The sequence below is a fragment of the Parambassis ranga genome, chromosome 13 (genome assembly GCF_900634625.1).
Source record: "Parambassis ranga chromosome 13, fParRan2.1, whole genome shotgun sequence".
Taxonomy (NCBI): Eukaryota; Metazoa; Chordata; class Actinopteri; family Ambassidae; genus Parambassis; species Parambassis ranga.
This window is the reverse complement of record NC_041033.1, coordinates 5,556,964-5,582,622: the sequence shown is the minus strand read 5'-3', so window position 1 is coordinate 5,582,622 and position 25,659 is coordinate 5,556,964. Positions and strand designations below refer to the sequence as shown.

Below are 25,659 nucleotides of genomic sequence, written 5' to 3'. Positions count from 1 at the left end.
CGACATCTGCAAATAAAATTCTGGAATTCAGGAAAAGGCAAATCTACACTCATTCTGGAGATCATTTGCATTTCTGTTTAAAAAGCTGATTAACAGCTCAGTCAGTTGTTCATTACATGACACAGAATTGGTTCTGAATATAAAAACAGAAAGCTCAAACACAGAGCACAGAGGTGAGGCAGACAGCTTGGTTCAGTCTGAGCTTTTGGGTGTGTTGAAGAGAAAATGTGCAGTATGAGAGCAAAGGTGGAGGAGAGAGGACACTGGGGAAGCAAGGTGGAGTTCCTCCTGGCTGTGGCAGGAGACATCGTCGGCCTCGGCAACGTGTGGAGGTTTCCCTACCTCTGCTACAAGAATGGAGGCGGTAGGCAAAAGTGATGCTGACCAGTCAGTCATATAAATCTTTAGGATAAGTTGAAAGTCATTTAAACGTACTGATACTGTGTTTAAGGGGAAGAGCTGGCTCTAGCCATTGTGGTGCCCTATGTGAGAAGATTATTTAACCTGTATAGTCAAATTTGACCTGCTTATAAGTGTTCATGTGTAAAAAGATTTTTTTTAGTATTGGATCAAGGCTTCATGACATCCTCAGAAACAGGTATTTTAATACAATAAAAGCAAACATTTTTTGGAAATTATGAAGGTCTCTTAAAAAAAAGTGACATTTGTGGTGGTTCAGGTCAAATTTGACCCGCCTAATTATTGGCTGGCAAAGATCACCTCATTTAGGGTTATGCCAGATGCAAAAAGAGAGATCTTCATGTCAAAAAAAGGAGACATTTCATGGTTATCCATCCCTTATGACAACCGAACCTAAAGCATCTGCTGAGAACATCATCAAAATGACTCCTGGACCTACAAGATCCTGTGTCCTGTGTTGAGGACATCAAGACATGAATCCATGTGAGTCAGTTTTGACAGTAACAACAGATGTCACCTTGGTTAAAAATTAAAAACTAAAAATTGAAAAAAATTCACAAGAAATTAATTTTGTAGTGTGCTCTCATATTTGTCTGTTTAGTAAGATAACATAATTGATGATAAGTAAATCAAATATAATCAGTGAATTTAAACTGTTAGTATATGGTATATTGTAAGTGTCATGGGGCCATAAAAATGACATTTGAAACAATGTTTGCATGGATATGAATGCATAACATATAAGATATGAGGTGGAACATGATACTGGATGAAAACTACTGGTCTTTGAGTATTTTGAGATGAGTTAAGTTCTGGGTCAAATTTGACGCACTAACACCAAAGACGGGGCCCAGCCAAGAATAGCCAGAAAGGGCGACATGGGGCCGTGAGCCCACCACCTGCAGGACGAACTGCAAGGGGCCTGTGCAAAGAAGATCGGTGGCAGTCGATGACAGGGGCCTGAGCAAAAGAGAAGGCGGGGGGGGGGGGGGGGGGCTCAGCAACCCGACCGCTGGACACAGAGATCGGGCTCACGTACACACACAACACTACACTGGGCTCTGGAACCCAACTCCTTAAGAGAGGTTGGACTCTCTTCTATTCTGAAGTTGCGGTGAGCCTCTCCATGGTGAGAGGAGACGGGCTGGTGTGGGCTTGCTTATAGCTCCAAACGTATTGTGCGGGTCTTTTGGGAACGTTTGGCCAAATCCTCAAAGAGATCTTCAACTCCCACCTCTGAGAGAGCTTCAACCAAATTCCAAGGGAGGTTGGGGACATTGAGTCTGAGTGGAACATGCCTCCATGTGAGGCAATATGAGGGTTAATATTTATTTATTTAAAATATTTAGAAAAACAGAATCTTCTTTCATAGTTAATGTTCTGTATTTTAGTTTATACAGCAACCACCAAAGTAACACTGCACAGTTCACACAATTCACAGTTATTTTTGGCCAACTGTCCAAGAGAGAACTCAGCCTCCTCTCATTTCAATTACTAATTTATCTGACACTATTTTTCAAACAATCTACAATCTATAAATGATAGGATGTGTTTTATGTCCACTGCAGGATATATGCCTGCTGTGTGTGATATATGACTCCCCCATTGGTGGAAGAATTATCCAGATTGTTAAAGTTAAACTTAGAAGACTAAACATTTGCACTGTTGCACTGTTGTGTTTTTTATTTTCATTCAGGTGCTTTCTTGGTGCCTTATCTGGTCTTTGTGGTGACCTGTGGCGTACCCTTGTTCCTGTTGGAGACCACAGTAGGACAGTACACTCAGGAGGGGAGCATCACCTGCTGGACCAAGCTATGCCCACTGGCAGAAGGTGCACATCAAATAAAGCTGTGGTCTGTGTGTCAAGACAAACCTTCAGAAAGAAGAGAAAATAAATAAATAATGGTTTAACAAGGGCATTTCTTTCTGTATTTTAAATAATATGACTAACAAACAAGCAGTTTATGGTCTTTGTGTCTTATCCTGCAGGTATTGGTTATGGTGGGCAGCTGATCCTCGTCTACACCTCTATGACCTACATCATCATTCTGTCCTGGGCGTTGCTCTACTTCATCTTCTCTTTCAGCCCCCAGCTCCCCTGGGCCACCTGCAGCAACTACTGGAACACTGGTAAAATGAAAACAGTGACTGTGAACAATTTATTAATCAATTTTAATGAAATGAGGTCAAGTTGTGTGACGGAAAGACATCTGAAATAACAACCTCACATACACATGTAAAACAATGGAAACAATTATATATATATATATATATATATATATATATATATATATACATATACACGATAATAATAATAACAATAGTACTTATGATTTTCTGCAGCTGGAAAACCTCCCAATAACATATACTTTCCTTTTAGATGACTGTGTGGACGTCTCTATAAGAAATGACACCTTCAAGTCGACCAACCAGACAAACTCAACCTCTGCAGCCACTGAATTCTGGGAGTATGTCTATGTCCTCACACACCTAATGACCAAATGTAGCTGAGGGTTAAGGGCCAGAGTGTAATATTTAGTGACATCTAGTGGTGATAATGCAGATTGCAAAACAATGTAAACTCCTTTCCAATCAGGGCTTGCTATGGAGACTTGGCAGAACAAAACAATTCTCAATGAAAGATTTTGTATGTGTGCATCCCTTTTACTTCAAGACGACGAGTGCTGGCTATCTCAGGGGGGATTGAGGAGCTAGGCAGTATCAGATGGGAGATACTGTTGTGCCTTATTGCTATGTGGATCATCTGCTACTTTTGTATCTGGAAAGGCATCAAGTCTACAGGAAAGGTATTTATACAGGCTAGAAAACTGTTTTGGGACTTGACACAGAATTCTGAAAAGCCTTGAATGTTGCTGCAGGTGGTGTATTTCACTGCTACCTTCCCCTACCTGATGCTGCTCATTCTACTTATTCGTGGACTCTCTCTTCCTGGTGCGCTAGATGGAGTGATGTTTTATCTCCTGCCTGACCCATCACGACTTACAGACCCACAGGTAGGAGCTCAGTGCTGCACTGTAACACTCAAGGTACAGCTGCACAAATGTGCCCACTGTGTTGTTCAAACAGGTGTGGATGGAGGCTGGGGCTCAGATCTTCTTCTCCTACAGTATCGGTGTGGGCTCCTTAACAGTGCTGGGCAGCTACAACAAATACAACAATAACTGCTATAAGTAGGTACTGGTCCAGTTGCCTTGGACGTAGGTACTTGTTAATGTGTGTGTGTATGAAAAATAATCAAAACAGATCACACACAAGAGTGTTCACTGTGTCTCCCTGTTTCACAGAGACTGTCTGTGGCTGTGTTTGCTGAACAGTGGTACCAGTGTAGTCGCTGGGTTTGCTGTCTTCTCAGTGCTGGGATTCATGGCTCATGAGCAAGGCGTTCCCATTGCAGAAGTGGCTGAGTCAGGTATATTTATTTCACTTCTTCTCCCAATATTAGAGCTTCAGAGCTTACTGGCAACAGTACAGAAATCATGACAGTATAACCAGAGAGCTGGGTTTATGGAGGGCAACGCTCAGTCAGAGTTGTGGTTGCTGAAAGGAGGACCAATATTTTTAAATCATCTTAAATGTTGCACAGCATTCTTCGTTGTTATAATTTAGGGCCAAAAATTGACACCAATTTTAGAGCATGGCGAATTTAAACAGTAACATGTTTATACAAAAAAATAGCCTATAGGTTTTTTGCATAATTATTATTGTTATTACTACCATTGAGCCACAGACATATTATCTAGGGAGCAAGAAAACAAGGCATTTAAACACAACATCTTCAAACTTCCCAAAGGTCAAAGACCACTGTGATCCCACAAACCACATTAATCAAAAACATATACAATAATTCAATACAAAACTTTAAAAGATGTCCCCACAAGCTCCATTTTACCCTGATATGTTTGTAGTGAGATGCACACATCCCGACCCCTGACAGCATGATCCTGGCTAAAAAGATTATCTTTTGCTCCCATCTTGTGGCAAGCCAAAGACATGACAGGCACAGCTGACTGGCACACCTGTGATGTTGTGATCTGCAGTTATGCTGAGTGATTGTGGAGCTTGTGCTTTGGTGTTTGTGTTGCTGCCTATATATTGATTTATGCACCAAAAATGATATGTTCTCTCAGTGGTTGACTTAAATTCAATTCAATTCAATTCAGTTTTTATTATATAGCGCATTTTACAATCAGAAATTGTCTCAAAGGGCTTCACAGAAACCCAGAGCGTGAGACCCAGAGCCTGAACCCCCCTTAAGAGCAATGTGGCAAGAAAGAAACCTTGAGCAGGAACGGTCTACTTAAGGAGGAACGGGTGGAGGAGGAGAAGAAGAGGGAGACAGGACAGAGAGGTTGAAGGAGAGAGAGAGGAGCAAACATGATACAGTACAGAGCAAACACGACAAGCAAGATGAAACAGTGATTATATTACAATGGATATCTATATATATATCGTCAGTCCATAAGTAGTAATAGTAATTTGATAGTAATCAAACAAAGATGAGTAGCAGGGGCTGGTGAAGTAGATGAGCACAGGAGAGTTCAGGGGCTGGACTGCAGGTCAGCATGCAGGTCTTGAGGTCTTGAGGCCTAGAGCAGCATAGCTGTGCTAAAAGTTAAGATTTTATCAGCCTATGACACCTGTTATACCTGTGGCTGAGGCGACTGTAACTATACCTACCAGCCCTACACACTATGTTTGAGGCTAGCTATATGCCTTACTAAACAGAAAAGTTTTAAGTCTAGTCTTAGGTGGAGGCAGTGCCTGCCTCTCGGACCCAGATTGGTAACTGATCCATAGTAGCGGTGCCTGGTAGCTAAAAGCTCGTCCTCTCATTCTACTTTTATGAATCCTAGGAACTACAAGTAAACCTGCACTCAGAGATTTTAGTGTCCTATTAGGAACATGTGGTACAATCAGGTCTTGCAGATACAATGGAGCAAGTCCATGAAGAGCCTTGTAGGTTAGAAGAAGGATCTTGAAGTGTATTCTTGAGTCCACTGGGAGCCAGTGAAGAGACGCTAGAACAGGAGAGATTTTATCCCTTTGGCTGCTTCCTGTCAGAACTCTAGCTGCTGCGTTCTGGATCAGCTGCAGCTGTTGATGGAGTAATGTGGACATCCTGACAATAAAGTGTTGCAGTAGTCCAGTCTTGAAGTGACAAAAGCATGGATTAGCTTTTCAGAATCTCTGAGAGAAGATGCTCCTGATCTTAGCAATATTACGCAGGTGAAAGAAAGCGGCCTTGGAGACCTGTTTAATATGAGAGACAAACGACATGTCTTGATCAAAGATAACTCTGAGGTTCCTCACAGTCGTAGTGGAGGCCAAAGTAATTCCATCCAGAGAGAAAGTATTATCTGATAATCTAGTTCTGAGATGTTTAGGTCCAAAAACAATGACCTCAGTCTTGTCCGAGTTTAATAGTAAAAAGTTGAAGGTCATCCAGTCCTTTATGTCCTTTAGACATGCCTGTAGTCTGACTAGCGGCTCCGTTTCTTCAGGCTTCATGGATAAATACAGCTGGGTATCATCAGCATAACAATGAAAGTGTATGCCATGCTTCTGGATGATGTTTCCTAGAGGGAGCATGAACAAGCAGCAGGAACAAGATCGGTCCGAGCACAGAACCCTGTGGAACCACTCTTTCAAGTATTTTAGAAGTAAAGGTGAGGTTGGAGATCGGTCTGTAGTTTCCTAAGACGTCCGGGTCCAGTGAAGGTTTTTTAAGTATCGGAATGATCACAGCAGTTTTAAAAGCCTGTGGTACATATCCTGTTTCCAGAGAAAGGTTGATCTGTCCTAATATAGAGTCTCCGATCAGAGGAATAGCATCCTTGAGGAGCCGTGATGGGATCGGATCCAAAAGACAGGTAGTAGGTATCCACAGAGCTGTGGCTCTTTGTCAGTCTGGCTACAGCATTAAAGAGAAAGCGCGGGTTGTTCTTGTTTTCTTCTATTAGTGAGGAATTGTAGGCTGTCCTAGCTTTACGAAGGGCCTTCTTATATGTCAGCAAACTGTCTCTCCAGGCCCAGGACTGCCACGTCATCTCCATCCTTCGTGTAGTCCGTTTCAGTGATCGGATATTTGAGATATACCACGGAGCTAGCCTCTTCTGATTTGTAGTTTTCTTCTTCAGTGGAGCAATGCTGTTTAAGACTGAGTGTAATGTGTCTGCAGTGTTGTTGATAAAGCAGTCCATTTCTGCAGGAGTAGTATTTAAGTTGGTACCCCCATCAGCACTTACACAAGGGACTGTGGGGAGTACTGGTAAATAGAGACTATCCCCTGTTTTGTGATGTCATTTTGCAGGTCCAGGCTTGGCATTCATTGCATACCCTCAGGCTGTAGCCATGATGCCTCTGCCTCAACTGTGGTCCATCTGTTTCTTTATCATGCTCATTCTTCTGGGTCTTGACACACAGGTAAGATCCAAGTGTACATACATGTGCTGTTTTCTGAAGCTTGCTTTTATCCATTCATCCATCCATCCATTATCTGAACCCGCTTTGTCCTGCAGTGGAGGGTCACAGGGGGCTGGAGCCTATCCCAGCTAGGGTTGCTTTGATATTTTGGTATTTTTGTTTTCTGCCCAGTTCGTCATCATGGAGGTGGTGATGACGTCCATCACAGACATGTTTCCCCAAGTAATGCGCAGGACAGGAAGGCGGGAGAGTTTCCTCCTCCTCTTCTGCCTGATATGTTTCTTCCTTCAGCTTGTCATGATCACTGAAGTCAGTTTTTATTACACTAATGTGAGACAGTCTTGTTGCAAAAACATGAATGCATGTCTAAAAATGTCCCTGTTGTTGTCCACAGGGAGGGATGTATGTGTTCCAGATGTTTGACTACTACGCTTGTAATGGAGCCTGCATCCTCTTTCTCTGTGTGTTTGAAACTCTGGCTCTGGGATGGATATTTGGTGGGTGTGCTGTTGTTAGAGTGGTATAGTTTAATACTAGGAGAAGATACTTATTCATGACCTCATAACATGTTGTTCTCTATATCCAACCTCATCATATATCAAGGGGCAGAGCAGTTGTATATCATCATTAAGGACATGACAGGGGTAAACGCCAACCCCTTCTTCAAAATCTGCTGGCTCTACCTCACTCCGCTGGTCTCCCTGGTGAGAATCACACATTAAATGTGGTGGACAACACAAGCTGCCAACACTGAACCATCACATTTTTTCCACAGGGCACCTTTATATGTTCTTTAGTGCAGTATCAGCCTCTGACCTTTAATCACTGGTATGTGTACCCATCCTGGGCCTACGTGTTGGGCTGGATCATGGCCCTCTCCTCCATCCTGCTTGTGCCAGGATGGGCTCTGTATAAGCTGGGCACTGGGACTGGATCCCTCAGGCAGGTGGGTAGTTGACTGACCCTGGTGTCATTAAAAATGAAAATCAATTGCCTTCATGGTCCTCTTTCACATAAGATGGATGTGCCACACACCAATACACATTTGGATCATTTGACCATGCGCCAATAAAAGAGCACACTTCTTAGGAAATTAGTAGAGCAGTCATTTTTTGTTCTTGTAAGTATGGTTACATGTAATATAGAGAAAGATGTAAAATATTTGCCTGTTACTCTAATGGTAAATCTTTCGAGTACAATGGTCTGTTGTTGGTTATTATTGGTAAAAATATTCCCCTGTTTTGCAGCGTTTCCATCACCTGTGCCAGCCTAACCTTGAAAACTCACAGAACCAAAAAGATGAAGCTGAGCTGCAGAGCTTCATAGAGGAACATGAGGCACAGCTGCAATAAATGATCGCCTCACCCTGAACTGTACCAACTGCATTTCTGAGCCAAGACTTGGTACTGAGCATCCCACTGACTACTGTGGGCAGATACGTGAGCCCACAGGTGTATGCTCATAGACTCCCCAGTATATACATACAGCACGACACGCCCCCAGATCAGAAAGCCTTCTTTTCATTTGTTGTGTTAGTTCTGAGGCTTCTGTTCCTCTAATCTCCAGGCAGTTTAATGCATGGGGATCCTTTGCCAGTTCTAATTGGTCCTGCTGGTTGCAGTTGTCATGGAAACCAGTTTAGAAAGTGTTGGTTGGAGGTCTGCCAAAGGTTCAAATAAGATTAGCTGTAATGACCTACTGTAACCAATACTGTACTCTTTTTGCAGCAACACTAAAAACAAAGAGGATGTTTTTACTGTTTGTTTCATTTCGCTTGGAAATAAACTTAGATTCAGCCCTAATGAAATTTTGTTCACGCTGACTGGCTTTGTAGTCATTCAATACTTACACAGATAGGAGAGGAGGATTCAGGATCTTAACTAGATTAGCTTTGGCCGGTGGTTTGTGGTATCACAGTTGGTCTCTGCCATGGTAACAAGTCCCAGTTGTTGTTGGCCACCACCAACATCATCATCATCACAGTCAGCATGACTATGCAGAGGCAGCAGAGAGACAGGAGTGTAGAAACATGTGGATGGATAAAACTGTCAGACATCTTTTTCTTGTTGATAGGCCTGCTGTGGTGCCCCAGTCTTTAGGTCAATGTGATTACAAAGTCATCCGTTTCAAAAGTGCACTTAATGCATGGAAATTCTGATGGTGATTTTGCTTTTCCATCTTCTTTCAATACTCTGGTATCACACAATGCATAAGTACATTTGGATGATTCTTTTTCAATCAGGAAATAAAATGATGATGAAAGATAGTGTGAGGCACTCATTTGGACATTTTCTATGTGTTTCCATTATCTGCTCAGAAAACACAGAAGCAAACACAAGAGTTATATGCACAAGGGTTAACATGACGACAAATATGCATCCTCATAAAATAAAAAAATTAAATTCTGCTCACACACACCACAAGGATGTGTTGGGAAATCTATATGGCTGCCCTTCACTAAACTGCAGGAGTTTCCCTTGCCCATCATGAACGTAATAACGGAGTCAAGACTAACAGAGAGGCAGCATACATTAATGTTTATAAGACACAAGTTTTTTTTACTTACTCTAATCTGCAGTAAGAAATCTACACTCATTCTGGAGATCATTTGCATTTCTGTTTAAAAAGCTGATTAACAGCTCAGTCAGTTGTTCATTACATGACACAGAATTGGTTCTGAATATAAAAACAGAAAGCTCAAACACAGAGCGCAGAGGTGAGGCAGCTTTTGGGTGTGTTGAAGAGAAAATGTGCAGTATGAGAGCAAAGGTGGAGGAGAGAGGGCACTGGGGAAGCAAGGTGGAGTTCCTTCTGGCTATGGCAGGAAACATCGTCGGCCTCGGCAACGTGTGGAGGTTTCCCTACTTCTGCTACAAGAATGGAGGCGGTAGGCAAAAGTGATGCTGACCATTTTTTGTTAATGTTTCTGAATCCTACAGTCAGTCATATAAATCTTTTAACCTATAACCTGTGTATTCAAATTTGACCTGCTTATAAGTGTTCATGTGTAAAAAGATTTTTTTTAGTATTGGATCAAGGCTTCATGACATCCTCAGAAACAGGTATTTTAATACAATAAAAGCAAACATTTTTTGGAAATTATGAAGGTGTCTAAAAAAAAAGTGACATTTGTGGTGGTTCAGGTCAAATTTGACCCGCCTAATTATTGGCTGGCAAAGATCACCCCATTTAGGGTTTTGCCAGATGCCAGATGCACGAAGAGAGATCTTCATGTCAAAAAAAGGAGACATTTCATGGTTATCCATCCCTTATGACAACCGAACCTAAAGCATCTGCTTTATCATTAAAATAACTCCTGGACCTACAAGATCCTGTGTCCTGTGTTGAGGACATCAAGACATGAATCCATGTGAGTCAGTATTGACAGTAACAACAGATGTCACCTTGGTTAAAAATTAAAAACTAAAAATTGAAAAAATTCACAAGAAATTAATTTTGTAGTGTGCTCTCATATTTGTCTGTTTAGTAAGATAACATAATTGATGTTAAGTAAATCAAATATAATCAGTGAATTTAAACTGTTTTTAAATTAATATATGGTATATTGTCATGGGGCCATAAAAATGACATTTGAAACAATGTTTGCATGGATATGAATGCATAACATATAAGATATGAGGTGGAACATGATACTGGATGATAACTACTGGTCTTTGAGTATTTTGAGATGAGTTAAGTTCTGGGTCAAATTTGACGCACTAACACCAAAGACGGGGCCCAGCCAAGAATAGCCGGAAAGAGCGACATGGGGCCGTGGGCCCACCACCTGCAGGAGGAACTGCAAGGGGCCTGTGCAAAGAAGATCGGTGGCAGTCGATGACAGGGGCCTGAGCAAAAGAGAAGGCAGGGGGGGGCTCAGCAACCCGACCGCTGGACACAGAGATCGGGCTCACGTACACACACAACACTACACAGGGCTCTGGAACCCAACTCCTTAAGAGAGGTTGGACTCTCTTCTATTCTGAAGTTGCGGTGAGCCTCTCCATGGTGAGAGGAGACGGGCTGGTGTGGGCTTGCTTATAGCTCCAAACGTATTGTGCGGGTCTTTTGGGAATGTTTGGCCAAATCCTCAAAGAGATCTTCAACTCCCACCTCTGAGAGAGCTTCAACCAAATTCCAAGAGAGGTTGGGGACATTGAGTCTGAGTGGAACATGCCTCCATTGTTGATGTGAGGCAATATGAGGGTTAATATTTATTTATTTAAAATATTTAGAAAAACAGAATCTTCTTTCATAGTTAATGTTCTGTATTTTAGTTTATACAGCAACCACCAAAGTAACACTGCACAGTTCACACAATTCACAGTTATTTTTGGCCAACTGTCCAAGAGAGAACTCAGCCTCCTCTCATTTCAATTACTAATTTATCTGACACTATTTTTCAAACAATCTACAATCTATAAATGATAGGATGTGTTTTATGTCCACTGCAGGATATATGCCTGCTGTGTGTGATATATGACTCCCCCATTGGTGGAAGAATTATGCAGATTGTTAAAGTTAAACTTAGAAGACTAAACTTTTGCACTGTTGCACTGTTGTGTTTTTTATTTTCATTCAGGTGCTTTCTTGGTGCCTTATCTGGTCTTTGTGGTGACCTGTGGCGTACCCTTGTTCCTGTTGGAGACCACAGTAGGACAGTACACTCAGGAGGGAGGCATCACCTGCTGGACCAAGCTATGCCCACTGGCAGAAGGTGCACATCAAATAAAGCTGTGGTCTGTGTGTCAAGACAAACCTTCAGAAAGAAGAGAAAATGAATAAATAATGGTTTAACAAGGGCATTTCTTTCTGTATTTTCAATAATATGACTAACAAACAAGCAGTTTATGGTCTTTGTGTCTTATCCTGCAGGTATTGGTTATGGTGGGCAGCTGATCCTCCTCTACACCTCTATGACCTACATCATCATTCTGTCCTGGGCGTTGCTCTACTTCATCTTCTCTTTCAGCCCCCAGCTCCCCTGGGCCACCTGCAGCAACTACTGGAACACTGGTAAAATGAAAACAGTGACTGTGAACAATTTATTAATCAATTTTAATGAAATGAGGTCAAGTTGTGTGACGGAAAGGGCATCTGAAATAACAACCTCACATAAAAATGTAAAACATTGGAAACAATTATATATATATATATATATATATATATACACGATAATAATAATAATAACAATAGTACTTATGATTTTCTGCAGCTGGAAAACCTCCCAATAACATATACTTTCCTTTTAGATGACTGTGTGGACTTCTCTATAAGAAATGACACCTTCAAGTCGACCAACCAGACAAACTCAACCTCTGCAGCCACTGAATTCTGGGAGTATGTCTATGTCCTCACACACCTAATGACCAAATGTAGCTGAGGGTTAAGGGCCAGAGTGCAATATTTAGTGACATCTAGTGGTGATAATGCAGATTGCAAAACAATGTAAACTCCTTTCCAAGCAGGGCTTGCTATGGAGACTTGGCAGAACAAAACAATTCTCAATGAAAGATTTTGTATGTGTGCATCCCTTTTACTTCAAGACGACGAGTGCTGGCTATCTCAGGGGGGATTGAGGAGCTAGGCAGTATCAGATGGGAGATACTGTTGTGCCTTATTGCTATGTGGATCATCTGCTACTTTTGTATCTGGAAAGGCATCAAGTCTACAGGAAAGGTATTTATACAGGCTAGAAAACTGTTTTGGGACTTGACACAGAATTCTGAAAAGCCTTGAATGTTGCTGCAGGTGGTGTATTTCACTGCTACCTTCCCCTACCTGATGCTGCTCATTCTACTTATTCGTGGACTCTCTCTTCCTGGTGCGCTAGATGGAGTGGTGTTTTATCTCCTGCCTGACCCATCACGACTTACAGACCCACAGGTAGGAGCTCAGTGCTGCACTGTAACACTCTGGGTACAGGTGCACAAATGTGCCCACTGTGTTGTTCAAACAGGTGTGGATGGCGGCTGGGGCTCAGATCTTCGCCTCCTACAGTATCGGTGTGGGCTCCTTAACAGTGCTGGGCAGCTACAACAAATACAACAATAACTGCTATAAGTAGGTACTGGTCCAGTTGCCTTGGACGTAGGTACTTGTTAATGTGTGTATGAAAAATAATCAAAACAGATCACACACAAGAGTGTTCACTGTGTCTCCCTGTTTCACAGAGACTGTCTGTGGCTGTGTTTGCTGAACAGTGGCACCAGTGTAGTCGCTGGGTTTGCTGTCTTCTCAGTGCTGGGATTCATGGCTCATGAGCAAGGCGTTCCCATTGCAGAAGTGGCTGAGTCAGGTATATTTATTTCACTTCTTCTCCCAATATTAGAGCTTCAGAGCTTACTGGCAACAGTACAGAAATCATGACAGTATAGTATAGATCTGGGTTTATGGAGGGCAACGGTCAGTCAGAGTTGTGGTTCCTGAAAGGAGGACCAATATTTTTAAATCATCTTAAATGCTGCGCAGTATTCTTCATTGTTATAATTTAGGGCGCATGGCGAATTTAAACACTAGCATATTTATACAAAAAAATAGCCTATAGGTTTTTTGCATAATTATTATTGTTATTACTACCATTGAGCCACAGAAATATTATCTAGGGAGCAAGAAAACAAGGCATTTAAACACAACATCTTCAAACTTCCCAAAGGTCAAAGACCACTGTGATCCCACAAACCACATTAATCAAAAACATATACAATAATTTTATTTAATACAAAACTTTAAAAAATGTCCCCACAAGCTGCATTTTACCCTGATATGTTTGTAGTGAGATGCACACATCCCGACCCCTGACAGCATGATCCTGGCTAAAAAGATTATCTTTTGCTCCCATCTTGTGGCAAGCCAAAGACATGACAGGCACAGCTGACTGGCACACCTGTGATGTTGTGATCTGCAGTTATGCTGAGTGATTGTGGAGCTTGTGCTTTGGTGTTTGTGTTGCTGCCTATATATTGATTTATGCACCAAAAATGATATGTTCTCTCAGTGGTTGACTTAAATTCAATTCAATTCAATTCAGTTTTTATTATATAGCGCATTTTACAATCAGAAATTGTCTCAAAGGGCTTCACAGAAACCCAGAGCGTGAGACCCAGAGCCTGAACCCCCCTTAAGAGCAATGTGGCAAGAAAGAAACCTTGAGCAGGAACGGTCTACTTAAGGAGGAACGGGTGGAGGAGGAGAAGAAGAGGGAGACAGGACAGAGAGGTTGAAGGAGAGAGAGAGGAGCAAACATGATATAGTACAGAGCAAACACGACAAGCAAGATGAAACAGTGATTATATTACAATGGATATCTATATATATCGTCAGTCCATAAGTAATAATAGTAATTTGATAGTAATCAAACAAAGATGAGTAGCAGGGGCTGGTGAAGTAGATGAGCACAGGAGAGTTCAGGGGCTGGACTGCAGGTCAGCATGCAGGTCTTGAGGTCTTGAGGCCTAGAGCAGCATAGCTGTGCTAAAAGTTAAGATTTTATCAGCCTATGACACCTGTTATACCTGTGGCTGAGGCGACTGTAACTATACCTACCAGCCCTACACACTATGTTTGAGGCTAGCTATATGCCTTACTAAACAGAAAAGTTTTAAGTCTAGTCTTAGGTGGAGGCAGTGCCTGCCTCTCGGACCCAGATTGGTAACTGATCCATAGTAGCGGTGCCTGGTAGCTAAAAGCTCGTCCTCTCATTCTACTTTTATGAATCCTAGGAACTACAAGTAAACCTGCACTCAGAGATTTTAGTGTCCTATTAGGAACATGTGGTACAATCAGGTCTTGCAGATACAATGGAGCAAGTCCATGAAGAGCCTTGTAGGTTAGAAGAAGGATCTTGAAGTGTATTCTTGAGTCCACTGGGAGCCAGTGAAGAGACGCTAGAACAGGAGAGATATGATCCCTTTGGCTGCTTCCTGTCAGAACTCTAGCTGCTGCGTTCTGGATCAGCTGCAGCTGTTGATGGAGTAATGTGGACATCCTGACAATAAAGTGTTGCAGTAGTCCAGTCTTGAAGAGACAAAAGCATGGATTAGCTTTTCAGAATCTCTGAGAGAAGATGCTCCTGATCTTAGCAATATTACGCAGGTGAAAGAAAGCGGCCTTGGAGACCTGTTTAATATGAGAGACAAACGACATGTCTTGATCAAAGATAACTCTGAGGTTCCTCACAGTCGTAGTGGAGGCCAAAGTAATTCCATCCAGAGAGAAAGTATTATCTGATAATCTAGTTCTGAGATGTTTAGGTCCAAAAACAATGACCTCAGTCTTGTCCGAGTTTAATAGTAAAAAGTTGAAGGTCATCCAGTCCTTTATGTCCTTTAGACATGCCTGTAGTCTGACTAGCGGCTCCGTTTCTTCAGGCTTCATGGATAAATACAGCTGGGTATCATCAGCATAACAATGAAAGTGTATGCCATGCTTCTGGATGATGTTTCCTAGAGGGAGCATGAACAAGCAGCAGGAACAAGATCGGTCCGAGCACAGAACCCTGTGGAACCACTCTTTCAAGTATTTTAGAAGTAAAGGTGAGGTTGGAGATCGGTCTGTAGTTTCCTAAGACGTCCGGGTCCAGTGAAGGTTTTTTAAGTATCGGAATGATCACAGCAGTTTTAAAAGCCTGTGGTACATATCCTGTTTCCAGAGAAAGGTTGATCTGTCCTAATATAGAGTCTCCGATCAGAGGAATAGCATCCTTGAGGAGCCGTGATGGGATCGGATCCAAAAGACAGGTAGTAGGTATCCACAGAGCTGTGGCTCTTTGTCAGTCTGGCTACAGCGTTAAAGAGAAAGGGCGGGTTGTTCTTGTTTTCTTCTATTAGTGATGAATACTAGGCTGTCCTAGCTTTACGAAGGGCCTTCTTATACGTGAGCAAACTGTCTCTCCAGGCCCTCTGGGAGTAATCTGATTTAGAGGACTGCCACGTCCTCTCCATCCTTCATGTAGTCCGTTTCAGTGATCGGATATTTGAGTTACACCACAGAGCTAGCCTCTTCTGATTTGTAGTTTTCTTCTTCAGTGGAGCAATGCTGTTTAAGACTGAGTGTAACATGTCTGCAGTGTTGTTAATAAAGCAGTCCATTTCTGCAGGAGTAGTATTTAAGTTGGTACCCCAATCAGTACTTATACAAGGGACTGTGGGGAGTACTGGTAAATAGAGACTATCCTCTGTTTTGTGATGTCATTTTGCAGGTCCAGGCTTGGCGTTCATTGCATACCCTCAGGCTGTAGCCATGATGCCTCTGCCTCAACTGTGGTCCATCTGTTTCTTTATCATGCTCATTCTTCTGGGTCTTGACACACAGGTAAGATCCAAGTGTACATACATGTGCTGTTTTCTGAAGCTTGCTTTTATGCATTCATCCATCCATCCATTATCTGAACCCGCTTTTTCCTGCAGTGGAGGGTCACAGGGGGCTGGAGCCTATCCCAGCTAGGGTTGCTTTGATATTTTGGTATTTTTGTTTTCTGCCCAGTTCGTCGCTATGGAGGTGATGATGACGTCCATCACAGACATGTTTCCCCAAGTAATGCGCAGGACAGGAAGGCGGGAGAGTGTCCTCCTCCTCTTCTGCCTGATATGTCTCTTCCTTCAGCTTGTCATGATCACAGAAGTCAGTTTTTGTTACACTAATATGAGACAGTCTTGTTGCAAAAACATGAATGCATGTCTAAAAATGTCCCTGTTGTCCACAGGGAGGGATGTATGTGTTCCAGATGTTTGACTACTACGCTTGTAATGGAGCCTGCATCCTCTTTCTCTGTGTGTTTGAAACTCTGGCTCTGGGATGGATATTTGGTGGGTGTGCTGTTGTTAGAGTGGTATAGTTTAATACTAGGAGAAGATACTTATTCATGACCTCATAACATGTTGTTCTCTATATCCAACCTCATCATATATCAAGGGGCAGAGCAGTTGTATATCATCATTAAGGACATGACAGGGGTAAACGCCAACCCCTTCTTCAAAATCTGCTGGCTCTACCTCACTCCGCTGGTCTCCCTGGTGAGCTGGGCTTTCAGTATTTCACTCACAACAGAATCACACATTAAATGTGGTGGACAACACAAGCTGCCAACACTGAACCATCACATTTTTTCCACAGGGCACCTTTATATGTTCTTTAGTGGAGTATCAGCCTCTGACCTTTAATCACTGGTATGTGTACCCATCCTGGGCCTACGTGTTGGGCTGGATCATGGCCCTCTCCTCCATCCTGCTTGTGCCAGGATGGGCTCTGTATAAGCTGGGCACTGGGACTGGATCCCTCAGGCAGGTGGGTAGTTGACTGACCCTGGTGTCATTAAAAATGAAAATCAATTGCCTTCATGGTCCTCTTTCACATAAGATGGATGTGCCACACACCAATACACATTTGGATCATTTGACCATGCGCCAATAAAAGAGCACACTTCTTAGGAAATTAGTAGAGCAGTCATTTTTTGTTCTTGTAAGTATGGTTACATGTAATATAGAGAAAGATGTAAAATATTTGCCTGTTACTCTAATGGTAAATCTTTCAAGTACAATGGTCTGTTGTTGGTTATTATTGGTAAAAATATTCCCCTGTTTTGCAGCGTTTCCATCACCTGTGCCAGCCTAACCTTGAAAACTCACAGAACCAAAAAGATGAAGCTGAGCTGCAGAGCTTCATAGAGGAACATGTGGCACAGCTGCAATAAATGATCGCCTCACCCTGAACTGTACCAACTGCATTTCTGAGCCAAGACTTGGTACTGAGCACTGTGATATCCGACCCTTCACTCATATGATCACTCTGGCTGCATGATAACCACAAATTCCTGGACAAAGCTGTTAAAATAGCAGCTTTTAATGTCTTATAATGAAAAAAAAACATTAATGAGCTACATTTCTTTTTCTGCGCAATACAAATACTGTTTTATCAAACTAGAAAAGCATTTCTTGAAGAAAATGTTTGACACAGACACATGAGCCCACAGGTGTATGCTCATAGACTCACCAGTATATACATACAGCACGACACGCCCCCAGATCAGAAAGCCTTCCTTTCATTTGTTGTGTTAGTTCTGAGGCTTCTGTTCCTCTAATCTCCAGGCAGTTTAATGCATGGGGATCCTTTGCCAGTTCTAATTGGTCCTGCTGGTTGCAGTTGTCATGGAAACCAGTTTAGAAAGTGTTGGTTGGAGGTCTGCCAAAGGTTCAGATAAGATTAGCTGTAATGACCTACTGTAACCAATACTGTACTCTTTTTGCAGCAACACTAAAAACAAAGAGGCTGTTTTTACTGTTTGTTTCATTTCGCTTGGAAATAAACTTAGATTCAGCCCTAATGAAATTTTGTTCACGCTGACTGGCTTTGTAGTCATTCAATACTTACACAGATAGGAGAGGAGGATTCAGGATCTAAACTGGATTAGCTTTGGCCGGTGGTTTGTGACAGCGGGTATCACAGTTGGTTGGCCACCACCAACATCATCATCATCACAGTCATCATGACTATACAGAGGCAGCAGAGAGACGGGAGCGTAGAAACCTGTGGAAGTGGACGGATAAAACTGTCAGACGTCTTTTTCTTGTTGATAGGCCTGCTGTGGTGCCCCAGTCTTTAGGTCAATGTGATTACAAAGTCATCAGTTTCAAAAGTGCACTTAATGCATGGAAATTCTGATGGTGATTTTGCTTTTCCATCTTCTTTCAATGCTCTGAAATCAAACAATGCATAAGTACATTTGGATGATACTTTTCAATCAGGAAATAAAATGATGATGAAAGATAGTGTGAGGCACTCTGGGAGTTGTGGTGATAATAAGCCAGGACAGAAACATTTTATATGTGTTTCCATTATCTGCTCAGAAAATGCAGAAGCAAACACAAGATTTATATGCACAAGGGTTAACATGACGACAAATATGCATCCTCATAAAATAAAAAAATTCTGCTCACACACCACAAGGATGTGTTGGGAAATCTATGTAGCTGCCCTTCACTAAACTGCAGGAGTTTCCCTTGCCCATCATGAACATAATAACGGAGTCAAGACTAACAGACAGGCAGCATACATTAATGTTTATACATAAGACAAGTTTTTTTTACTTACTCTAATCTGCAGTAAGAAATCTACACTCATTCTGGAGATCATTTGCATTTCTGTTTAAAAAGCTGATTAACAGCTCAGTCAGTTGTTCATTACATGACACAGAATTGGTTCTGAATATAAGAACAGAAAGCTCAAACACAGAGCGCAGAGGTGAGGCAGACAGCTGGGTTCAGTCTGAGCTTTTGGGTGTGTTGAAGAGAAAATGTGCAATATGACAGCAAAGGTGGAGGAGAGAGGACACTGGGGAAGCAAGGTGGAGTTCCTCCTGGCTGTGGCAGGAAACGTCGTCGGCCTCGGCAACGTGTGGAGGTTTCCCTACCTCTGCTACAAGAATGGAGGCGGTAGGCAAAAGTGATGCTGACCATTGATTTGAATGTGTCTAATCCTACAGTCACTCACAAGGGCATAGGTTTGCATAATGGAACATGGGGACGTGTCACAACCAATATTTTGTGAAGACAAAATAGTCCCTACCAATATTCAGCATTTATTTTTAAATAACAAAAATATGAATTTTCAAGGACTCAATAATGTAATCATAGTCACGTTTTGTATTTTCGACGTGTCAGCATTCTGTATTCATGAGCTATAGCTACAGGGTTATTCATGCGACAGGCCCACCTTCTCCTAATGTGGATGCACAAAGTAAATCTAGTGTTGGCAAGTAGAAGAAACAATGAAGAGAGCACAGATCTGTGTGTTCCTGCAACTGTGTGTTCTCAGAAAAGGGTCAAACGTAACCTGACTATTACCTTGGTATTCAAACTCAGTTTCTACTACGTAGGTAACCTAGAACAGTGTTTCCCAACCGGTGTGTTGTTAGAGATCATCAGGTGTGCCTGTGGGAAATTATCTACTTTCACTTAACTGGTCCAAAAATCATTATTCATTTATGGTAAATAATTTGTCTCAGTTTGCCTGTGCCAACAAGGTATAGTGACGTCAGAACGATGAAATACCCCTAGAGTTAGAAAAGTGGGCGAACTTTCGTGTCCGCACATGTGCATTGTTGATCTGGCAGTGGGGCCGCTACCTTAACTGAGTGCAGTCCCGGCTTAATGTGTGAGACCAAATCTACGCCCTTGATCAGTCATATAAATCATTGAAACAAGCTGAAAGTCATTTAAACACACTGATACCGTGTTTGAGTGCAGAGCTGGCTCTAGCCATTGTTGCGCCCGTCTATGACACCCATGCTATAAGCCCAAGCTCTGTTTGAATGAATCAATAACAAAATATTGTTAACCCTTATATTCTGTTAGGGTCAAATTTGACTATGAGTTTTAATGTGTAAAAAGTATCCTTTTTACCTACAAGATAAGCTGCATCCCTTGTTCAGGACATCAAGACAGCCTTTCAGTTGTTTATACCACCACCCATTGAGAAGATCCTGCTTGAAATGACACATTTGCATTGGTAGAGTTTGAGTTTGGAAAAACACAAGCAGACTTGTTACTTTTTTCCTTACATGCATCCATGTGAGTCAATTCGACAGTAACCACTGATGTCACTTCGGTTAAAATATACTCAAATCCACAAGAAATTAATTTTGTAGATGTGTTCTCATAATTTTCCCCTTTGATTAATAAAGTATTTCTGATTCTGATTCTCATAATTGTCAGTGATAGATACCATAATTGATAACATAATTGGCCATTTTAAATAAATTGAATATAATCATAAATCATAAACTGTTTTTAAATGAATATATGGTATATTGTAAGCCATAAAAATGACATTTGAAACAATATTTGCATGGATATGAAGGTGGTGTAACATGATACTGTCTTTGGGGATTTTGGGTCAAATTTGACGCACTAACACCAAAGATGTTGGCTGCTTTCTAACACAATGTAAGGGTTAATAATTATTTATTTTGAAAACAGAATGTTTTTTCAGTGAGACATTTGGGAACCACACAGAGTTAATGTTCTGTATTTTAGTTTATGCAGCAACCACCAAGGTAACACTCTGCATAGCTCACACTCAGCCTACTCTCATTTCAATTACTAATTTATCTGACACTATTTTTCAAACAATCTACAATCTATAAATGATAAGATGTGTTCAAGTTGTAAGTTGTGTCCACTGCAGGATATATGCCTGCTGTGTGTGATATATGACTCTCCCATTGGTGGAAGAATTATTCAGATTGTTAAAGTTAAACTTAGAAGAAGTTCAAAAGTGTACTTTTGCACTATTGTGTTTTTTATTTTCATTCAGGTGCTTTCTTGGTGCCTTATCTGGTCTTTGTGGTGACCTGTGGTGTACCCTTGTTCCTGTTGGAGACCACAGTAGGACAGTACACTCAGGAGGGAGGCATCACCTGCTGGACCAAGCTATGCCCACTGGCAGAAGGTGCACATCAAATAAAGCTGTGGTCTGTGTGTCAAGACAAACCTTTAGAAAGAAGAGAAAAGAAATAAATAATGGTTTAACAAGGGCATTTCTTTCTGTATTTTAAGCAACATGACTAACAAACAAGCAGTTTATGGTCTTTGTGTCTTATCCTGCAGGTATTGGTTATGGTGGGCAGCTGATCCTCCTCTACAGCTGTATGACCTACATCATCATTCTGTCCTGGGCGTTGCTCTACTTCATCTTCTCTTTCAGCCCCCAGCTCCCCTGGGCCACCTGCAGCAACTACTGGAACACTGGTAAAATGCAAAACAAATGACTGTGAACAATTCATTTTTATGAAATGAGGTCAAGTTGTGTGACGGAAAGGACATCTGTATCAACAACTTCACATACACATAGAGAAGATTGAAGCATCTGGACTTGTAGAGGTCTCTTGAAGACGTTTCACTGCTCATCCAAGCAGCTTCATCAGTTCTAACTGTTTGGTGGGAAACATGGTTTATATGTGGGAAACAGACCTCAGTGGGTGGGTCAGGGTAAAACTTACAAACAATAGTTCTAAATGTTTCCATCGGTCTAGGATGTGGACATTGTGGTCCTCAAAGGAGTGTCCTTTCTCTTTGAGGTGGAGGTGAACAGGTGAGTCTTGTCCTGAGGAGGTGGCTCTCCTTTTTTTGTGGCTTTGATGAGTGCCCATTTGGGGTAGCCACAGGTTTGCTGGTTGGTACAGTTTGTCCTCTGTGCTGCAGGGTCCTGATGACTCCCAGTTTGTGTTCCAGTGGGTGGTGTGAATCAAACAACAGGTACAGGTCCGTGTGTGTGGTACCCAGTACCTGTTGTTTCAAAACTCTACAAGTCCAGACGCCTTGCTTCAATCTTCTCTACGTATTATGACCTGGATGACTGAGAATCTTCATCAACATCTCACATATTCACATAAAACAATGAAAACAATAGCTAATTTTCTCCAGCTGTCATCATCCAAATGTTGAAAACCTCCCAATAACATATACTTTCCTTTTAGATGACTGTGTGGACTTCTCTATAAGAAATGACACCTTCAAGTCGACCAACCAGACAAACTCAACCTCTGCAGCCACTGAATTCTGGGAGTATGTCTATGTCCTCACACACCTAATGACCAAATGTAGCTGAGGGTTAAGGGCCAGAGTGCAATATTTAGTGACATCTAGTGGTGATAATGCAGATTGCAAAACAATGTAAACTCCTTTCCAATCAGGGCTTGCTATGGAGACTTGGCAGAACAAAACAATTCTCAATGAAAGATTTTGTATGTGTGCATCCCTTTTACTCCAAGACGGCGAGTGCTGGCTATCTCAGGGGGGATTGAGGAGCTAGGCAGTATCAGATGGGAGATACTGTTGTGCCTTATTGCTATGTGGATCATCTGCTACTTTTGTATCTGGAAAGGCATCAAGTCTACAGGAAAGGTATTTATACAGGCTAGAAAACTGTTTTGGGACTTGACACAGAATTCTGAAAAGCCTTGAATGTTGCTGCAGGTGGTGTATTTCACTGCTACCTTCCCCTACCTGATGCTGCTCATTCTACTTATTCGTGGACTCTCTCTTCCTGGTGCGCTAGATGGAGTGATGTTTTATCTCCTGCCTGACCCATCACGACTTACAGACCCACAGGTAGGAGCTCAGTGCTGCACTGTAACACTCAGGGTACAGGTGCACAAATATGCCCACTGTGTTGTTTAAACAGGTGTGGATGGAGGCTGGGGCTCAGATCTTCTTCTCCTACAGTATCGGTGTGGGCTCCTTAACAGTGCTGGGCAGCTACAACAAATACAACAATAACTGCTATAAGTAGGTACTGGTCCAGTTGCCTTGGACGTAGGTACTTGTTAATGTGTGTATGAAAAATAATCAAAACAGATCACACACAAGAGTGTTCACTGTGTCTCCCTGTTTCACAGAGACTGTCTGTGGCTGTGTTTGCTGAACAGTGGTACCAGTGTAGTCGCTGGGTTTGCTGTCTTCTCAGTGCTGGGATTCATGGCTCATGAGCAAGGCGTTCCCATTGCAGAAGTGGCTGAGTCAGGTATATTTATTTCACTTCTTCTCCCAATATTAGAGCTTCAGAGCTTACTGGCAACAGTACAGAAATCATGACAGTATAGTATAGATCTGGGTTTATGGAGGGCAACGGTCAGTCAGAGTTGTGGTTGCTGAAAGGAGGACCAATATTTTTAAATCTTCTTAAATGCTGCACAGCAGCAGCATTCGTTGTTATGATTTAGGGCCAAAATTTGACACCAATTTTAGAGCATGGCAAATTTGAACAGTAGCATGTTTATACAAAATAGTTTTTATCCATAATTGTTATTATTATTACTACCATTGAGCCACAGACATATTATCTAGGGAGCAAGAACCTTTTTTTTTTTACAATTCTAGAAGAATTTAACCTTTGCTGCCATCTTGTGGCAAGCCAAAGACATAACAATCACAGTTGTCACAGCTGTGACGCATGCATTGTTGTGAGACACTTGTTCTGAGCAGCATGCAACACACCCTGCTGAGTGCAGCTGGCATGTTGTGGGTGTGATCTGCAGTTTTTGATTTTGAAGCTTGTGCAGTGATGTTTGTGTTGCTGCCAAAATATTAATTTATGCACCAAACATTATATGTTCTCTATGTTTGACTTGTTGATAATTGTGGTGTCATTTTGCAGGTCCAGGCTTGGCATTCATTGCATACCCTCAGGCTGTAGCCATGATGCCTCTGCCTCAACTGTGGTCCATCTGTTTCTTTATCATGCTCATTCTTCTGGGTCTTGACACACAGGTAAGATCCAAGTGTACATACATGTGCTGTTTTCTGAGGCTTGCTTTTATCCATTCATCCATCCATCCATTATCTGAACCTGCTTTGTCCTGCAGTGGAGGGTCACAGGGGGCTGGAGCCTATCCCAGCTAGGGTTGCTTTTATATTTTGGTATTTTTGTTTTCTGCACAGTTTGTCGCCATGGAGGTGGTGATGACGTCCATCGCAGACATGTTTCCCCAAGTAATGCGCAGGACAGGAAGGCGCGAGAGTTTCCTCCTCCTCTTCTGCCTGATATGTTTCTTCCTTCAGCTTGTCATGATCACTGAAGTCAGTTTTTATTACACTAATATGAGACTGTCTTGTTGCAAAAACATGCATGCATGTCTAAAAATGTCCCTGTTGTCCACAGGGAGGGATGTATGTGTTCCAGATGTTTGACTACTACGCTTGTAATGGAGCCTGCATCCTCTTTCTCTGTGTGTTTGAAACTCTGGCTCTGGGATGGATATTTGGTGGGTGTGCTGTTGTTAGAGTGGTATAGTTTAATACTAGGAGAAGATACTTATTCATGACCTCATAACATGTTGTTCTCTATATCCAACCTCATCATATATCAAGGGGCAGAGCAGTTGTATATCATCATTAAGGACATGACAGGGGTAAACGCCAACCCCTTCTTCAAAATCTGCTGGCTCTACCTCACTCCGCTGGTCTCCCTGGTGAGCTGGGCTTTCAGTATTTCACTCACAACAGAATCACACATTAAATGTGGTGGACAACACTAGCTGCCAACACTGAACCATCACATTTTTTCCACAGGGCACCTTTATATGTTCTTTAGTGGAGTATCAGCCTCTGACCTTTAATCGCTGGTATGTGTACCCATCCTGGGCCTACGTGTTGGGCTGGATCATGGCCCTCTCCTCCATCCTGCTTGTGCCAGGATGGGCTCTGTATAAGCTGGGCACTGGGACTGGATCCCTCAGGCAGGTGGGTAGTTGACTGACCCTGGTGTCATTAAAAATGAAAATCAATGGATGGATGTGCCACACATCAATACACATTTGGATCATTTGACCATGCGCCAATAAAAGAGCACACTTCTTAGGAAATTAGTAGAGCAGTCATTTTGTTCTTGTAAGTCTGGTTACATGTAATAGAGAGAAAGATGTAAAATATTTGCCTGTTACTCTAATGGTAAATCTTTCATGTACAATGGTCTGTTGTTGGTTATTATTGGTAAAAATATTCCCCTGTTTTGCAGCGTTTCCATCACCTGTGCCAGCCTAACCTTGAAAACTCACAGAACCAAAAAGATGAAGCTGAGCTGCAGAGCTTCATAGAGGAACATGCGACCCTGAACTCTTTACCAACTGCATTTCTGAACCAAGACTTGGTACTGAGCACTGTGATATCCGACCCTTCACTCATATGATCACTCTGGCTGCATGACAACCACAAATTCCTGGACAAAGCTGTTAAAATAGCAGCTTTCTTCTTATGATAGCATTTTTTGTTATTCTCCAGCGAATAAAATGAAAGGAAACAA

General features: G+C 42.0%; 3 protein-coding genes across 3 annotated transcripts; all 3 read left to right on the top strand.

The window, feature by feature from the left end:
- Window positions 1–225: 225 nt before the first annotated feature.
- Window positions 226–8,216, top strand: LOC114445047 (sodium- and chloride-dependent GABA transporter 2-like). Its single transcript, XM_028419991.1, has 12 exons — window positions 226–364; window positions 2,801–2,888; window positions 3,095–3,227; window positions 3,300–3,434; window positions 3,508–3,611; window positions 3,726–3,850; window positions 6,752–6,864; window positions 7,036–7,173; window positions 7,259–7,361; window positions 7,468–7,568; window positions 7,640–7,810; window positions 8,112–8,216. Exons 1-12 carry the CDS (start codon window positions 226–228, stop codon window positions 8,214–8,216), a joined length of 1,455 nt encoding a protein of 484 aa, XP_028275792.1.
- A 1,396-nt stretch (window positions 8,217–9,612) lies between these two features.
- Window positions 9,613–17,554, top strand: LOC114445046 (sodium- and chloride-dependent GABA transporter 2-like). Its single transcript, XM_028419990.1, has 14 exons — window positions 9,613–9,751; window positions 11,447–11,581; window positions 11,740–11,880; window positions 12,117–12,204; window positions 12,411–12,543; window positions 12,616–12,750; window positions 12,824–12,927; window positions 13,038–13,162; window positions 16,064–16,176; window positions 16,348–16,485; window positions 16,568–16,670; window positions 16,777–16,877; window positions 16,978–17,148; window positions 17,450–17,554. The coding sequence occupies exons 1-14, from the start codon at window positions 9,613–9,615 to the stop codon at window positions 17,552–17,554; spliced, it is 1,731 nt and encodes a 576-aa protein (XP_028275791.1).
- Window positions 17,555–19,112: 1,558 nt separating this feature from the next.
- LOC114444301 (sodium- and chloride-dependent GABA transporter 2-like) lies at window positions 19,113–25,651 on the top strand. The gene is made up of 14 exons (XM_028418751.1): window positions 19,113–19,292; window positions 21,175–21,309; window positions 21,468–21,608; window positions 22,337–22,424; window positions 22,631–22,763; window positions 22,836–22,970; window positions 23,044–23,147; window positions 23,258–23,382; window positions 24,016–24,128; window positions 24,300–24,437; window positions 24,520–24,622; window positions 24,729–24,829; window positions 24,930–25,100; window positions 25,375–25,651. The coding sequence occupies exons 1-14, from the start codon at window positions 19,154–19,156 to the stop codon at window positions 25,543–25,545; spliced, it is 1,797 nt and encodes a 598-aa protein (XP_028274552.1). The 5' UTR covers window positions 19,113–19,153; the 3' UTR covers window positions 25,546–25,651.
- The last annotated feature ends 8 nt before the right edge of the window (window positions 25,652–25,659 follow it).